Genomic DNA, 4,923 nt, shown 5'->3' on the forward strand with positions numbered 1-4,923 from the left:
ACCGTCCATTAAAGTCCAAAAGGAGGAACTGAATAATTCATAATAGCTTAATGTTTCACAAAACTGGTTTATAGCTCTGATGACAAAGGGGTTAATTGTACATTCTTCAGCTTACCTGCACATGCAGCATCATCTTGCCAGGTCTTGTGCCCCTTGGCAATGTACTGGGTGGAGAATAAGGTGATGTGCTTTTTTTTATTTTTTGTCCAACACCCTCCTCCTCCACTCAGTAAAGAAACATATAAAAACTTGTCCTCTGTCTTAACTGTGCAGTCTCTCTCCCAGGAAAGAGCCTGATCCTTGCTCCCCGCTACCATGATGACCAGCAGAAGCCACACTTCTTTCTCCACTGTGGGTAGTGGAGGCTCCTTTCGGGGTCCCAGCATGGGTGGAACCTCTCACCTCTCCATAATGAGTGGTGGAGGTGGCAGCCGCAGCGGTGCTGTCGGTCGTGCTCACAGTGTTCATGGCGGCTCAGGAGGGAGCAGAATGCGCATCTCCACAGTGTCAACATCCTATGGTACTGGTAGTGGGTATGCAAGGATTCCGTGTGGCTTTGGAGCCAGATTTGGAGGTGGAGGAGGCTTTAGATTTGGAGGAGCTGACCTAGACTTTCCAGTGGGAACCAGCGAGAAGGCAACCATGCAGAACCTGAATGACCGACTGGCATCCTACCTGGAGAAGGTGCGCTCCCTAGAAAAGGCCAATGCTGATCTGGAGCTGAAGATCAGAGAGTTCTTGGAGAAAAAGACATCCCCCTCTGCTCGAGATTACTCTGCCTTTGAGGCCATAATCAAGGATCTACAGGACAAGGTATGGTTAAGAAAATCAGTGACCCCTGGAAGACCTACATGTGCTAGTTCAAAGCTAGCAGAGAGTGTATTTGTGCATCCTTTGGTCGTTGTGTGAGGACAGGAAAAGAAATGAAAACTGTATCTGAGGCTATATATTAATAAATAGAATTTCATATTGTTCAATATTCCTACAGCAAAGAAGGCCAGCAATGAAATCATAGCTTTGTTAGTTTCATCCTACTTACATTTATCAGATTACCTCTATTTATTTCTGATGATTATTAAACAAATTTAATATATAAACCATTTTTTAAAACTGAACGAAATGAAGAATGTTCTTGGTAAAAAAATGTCCACAGATCCAGGAGGCAGCCAGAATGAATGGAGGCATCTACCTGAGCGTTGACAATGCTAAACTGGCTACCGATGACTTCAGAACCAAGTATGCAACCACTGACACACATAGTCTGCACAGAAAATGTACTGAGGTGACGTGAGGGCTCCACTACAGTGTTTCTGAGAGATTTTGTGTTCCTGGTCAGGTATGAGAATGAGCTGGCCATGCGTCTATCTGTGGAGGCAGACATTGCCGGTTTGAAGAAACTCCTGGATGAGCTGACACTGGCAAGGTCAGACTTGGAGATGCAGATTGAGGGCCTGATGGAGGAGCTTATCTTCCTCAGGAAAAACCATGAGGAGGTGAGTTCCAGAATAAACACAGTTTCACAAATGCTGTTATAAGATTTCGGGCTGATTTTCTAAAGGCAGGGCACTACAGAATATCTCTGTGGGCAGATGCACAATATAGGTTCTAATAGATTCCCTTGAAAACAACATGATAGATGTAGTATCTACAGTGCAATCTTTGTGCTCTGTAAAAACCAGCAGGTTACCTATGTGGCCAATATCCTCTAGTCAGTAATATGTTATATTAATCAGTACATTATCTCCATCTAGGAAATGGAAGCTATGCGCACTCAGATGACTGGTAACGTGAATGTCGAAGTGGCAGCAGCACCTGGAGAAGACCTAAACCGTGTCCTGGCTGAGGTCCGTGAACAATATGAAGCACTGGCTGCCAAGAACCAGCGTGAACTCGAGAACTGGTTCCAAAAAAAGGTAACCATATGATCTAGTTTATGTTCAGGTTGTGGCCAGTCTAAAGATCTAGGGAGCAGTAACTTCTGATTTTAAAGTTATGTTAAAAGAGATGCTTTTTCTTTGCAGTCAGAGTCTCTGAACAAGGAGGTGGCCACCAGCACAGCAAACCTTGAGACGTCCAAGTCAGAAATCACAGAGATCAGACGGACTTTACAAGGCTTGGAGATTGAACTTCAGTCCCAACTTAGCATGGTAAACTATATTTGGAATTAGCATAGGATTTATATAGATTTCTGTACTGTCTGTCTCCATTTTAATTCCTACTCCAATTATTTTTCTCATACAGAAAGCATCTCTGGAGGGGACTCTAGCTGACACAGAAGCTCGCTACTCCATGAAACTAGCCGGAATGCAATCTCGGGTCACATCATTGGAGCAACAGCTGTTGGAGCTCAGAGCTGATATGGAGAGGCAGTCTCAGGAGTACAATATTTTACTGGACATCAAGACGCGTCTGGAAATGGAGATTGCTGAGTACAGGAGGCTGCTGGATGGAGATATTGGAGGGTATTCTTCTAATTATTTTGATCTTTACAAAACTGTAAATCTGTTAAATTCACATATATGACATTTTCACACTTGGTACAGAAGTTAAACTCATATACTGTGTTTTGCAGTGACAGTGACCGTGGCAGAGTCATGGGTAGTCGTGGTGTTTGTGGTGTTGACAAAATGAAGATTGTGGAAGAGGTGATTGATGGGAAAGTGTTTCGTTCCTTCAGTATGACCTAAAGGCAGCCTGGAAATGTTCATCATCATATCATAACATCAACCACATCTGCACTGAAATGAGAAAATAAAACGGCTCTTACAGAACACCTCTTGCTACTCCTTAATTACGTGTCTTTCATATATCATTTTTTACTCACAGATGAGTTTGGTAAAACAAATCTATCTTCTGTTTTCAGTCTAAAGTCATCTAATAGTTATTGAATACTAGTGCAATCATTTTAAATGAACTTAGCAGACTTTCTGAGACCAAGCATTGTCTTATGTTCCCTGAGTTTTTTATTTGTGTAAATACTATGGAGTCAGTGCTTTCGGTACAGTAATAAGAGTAGGTTTGAGCTGTGGAGAAACACAGAGGAAGTCCAACAGTGCTTAGGTCTGGGGAAGAATTTCATTATGTGACTGTCTTAGTTGTTTGTGTATCATGATGCTGGTGCATAAAACACAGAGATGTAGTATGTGCTTGTGCACTCCATTGCTACCCTTTATTTGTGCCAGATCAAGACACTATCATGTAGTTGATTAGAAATCAACAGAGACAGTAAAGCATTACATAAAACATGTAAATATATTTGGTATATTGTCCAGAAACAAGAACCTAGTAAATCATTCAATGTCACAGTAGAGGATCATTAAAGCCACTTTACCTTGATGTAAACAGTGTAGAATACTACATGGAATGTACATGCCATAAGAATACACCAGTATGATGTTCGGTCATTGGAATCTCATGAAGAAAAATGCCTAGATGAACCTATCTATATATATATCAAACAACAAAGTTAAGTTAAACTAACACCTCAAACAAAAGTGGATTATATTTCAGTGGTATTTAAGAGTTAATATTTGAGTTACAATTAGACACAGCTGCTGATTTTTAGATTAGAAGAGTGCAGGTTTTAATGGAGTGTGTTAGCCAGCTTCATTCTTGTGTAGTCAAGGCAAGAAATCCACCATCTGCCCATTCACATCCATCTTTTGAGTAGCTGCAAAACAAGAAATGAGAGATAACTATCAGAGCATTGCATTTCTCTATAATAATTCAAATTAATAATAGTGAAACTGTCATGCATTATAGAGCTCCAGAATATATACGCTTATAACTGTGTCCTTTTAGAAGAGATATGTGTCCTGATATGAGGATACAAACAAAAGACTCTTATATAACTAAATAATCAAATAATTTTTGTAGCTCACTGCTACAAAAAGAAAAAGAATTCAAACATCAACCAAGTGAAAAACAAACAAAAAACAACCACATATTATTCATGAAGATAATATGTTGGGCTCTATGTGTAACTCTACAGTTAAGTGAGCAAGTGCTAGCGCCTGTTTATTTCAGTTTTAAGCATTGGACATCGATTCTGGTAGTGAGTGATTTACCGTTGGTTGCTGTGGTTATAATGGCTGGTGTAGCACCAAAGTTACAATTTATGGTTCCAATAACACGCTCCAGTGTGTAATATGAGCAACATATGGGTTTTATCATGTAGTCAACATTATTTTATTCGATTATACACATTCCCACAGCTCAACATCAACTGGAGCCCCAAGAGCTGTTCACTGCTTTTATAAACATCACTCGGTGAGTGAGTGAGAGAGAGACAGGGTGAAAGAGAGAGGGGTGTGTGTTTGTCTATGAGAGAGCCGTGTGAGGGAGAGAGAGATGTGTGTGAAACCTGATTTCACGACAGTACTGTAAACGTGATTTACCGTCAGCAGCAGGTAAGGGGTGATTAGGAGACAAAAAATATGATTTTTTACATTGTATTCCTTTAAGGACTAATCACTGCATACTGGGAACACCCCACAAGATGTTCAGACATATCATATGACAATTTGGCCCTTGTCAAATTCACTCAGATCCTGCTTCCAATATCGATTCCAAAAATGATTGTTCATCAAATCAAATCAAATTTACATCTATAGCGCCTTTTACAACTGATGTTGTCACAAAGCAGCTTCACATAGTTAGTATCAGAACAGAACATTTAAATCAAAGCCCAATGCGAGCAAGCCGAAGGCGACATTGGAAAGGAAAAACTCCCTCAAAGCTGGAGGAAGAAACCTTGGGAGGAACCAAGACTCCATCCTCCTCTGATCAAACTATAGACTGAATTTTAAATGATCACCAATTAAGTGTCATTATGCTACAGTACAATAATAGTAATAATAATAATAATAATCATCATCATAATAGTGACATCACAATAGTGACATTTGCTGCCTAATACTTCTC

At 40.2% G+C, this 4,923-nt stretch overlaps 1 protein-coding gene across 1 annotated transcript; it reads left to right on the forward strand.

The window, feature by feature from the left end:
- The first annotated feature begins 315 nt into the window (after window positions 1-315).
- LOC136671392 (keratin, type I cytoskeletal 50 kDa-like) lies at window positions 316-2,687 on the forward strand. Its single transcript, XM_066647058.1, has 7 exons — window positions 316-813; window positions 1,154-1,236; window positions 1,337-1,493; window positions 1,752-1,913; window positions 2,022-2,147; window positions 2,242-2,462; window positions 2,573-2,687. The coding sequence occupies exons 1-7, from the start codon at window positions 316-318 to the stop codon at window positions 2,685-2,687; spliced, it is 1,362 nt and encodes a 453-aa protein (XP_066503155.1).
- The last annotated feature ends 2,236 nt before the right edge of the window (window positions 2,688-4,923 follow it).

The sequence above is a fragment of the Hoplias malabaricus genome, chromosome 16 (genome assembly GCF_029633855.1).
Source record: "Hoplias malabaricus isolate fHopMal1 chromosome 16, fHopMal1.hap1, whole genome shotgun sequence".
In the NCBI taxonomy this organism is placed as follows: Eukaryota; Metazoa; Chordata; class Actinopteri; order Characiformes; family Erythrinidae; genus Hoplias; species Hoplias malabaricus.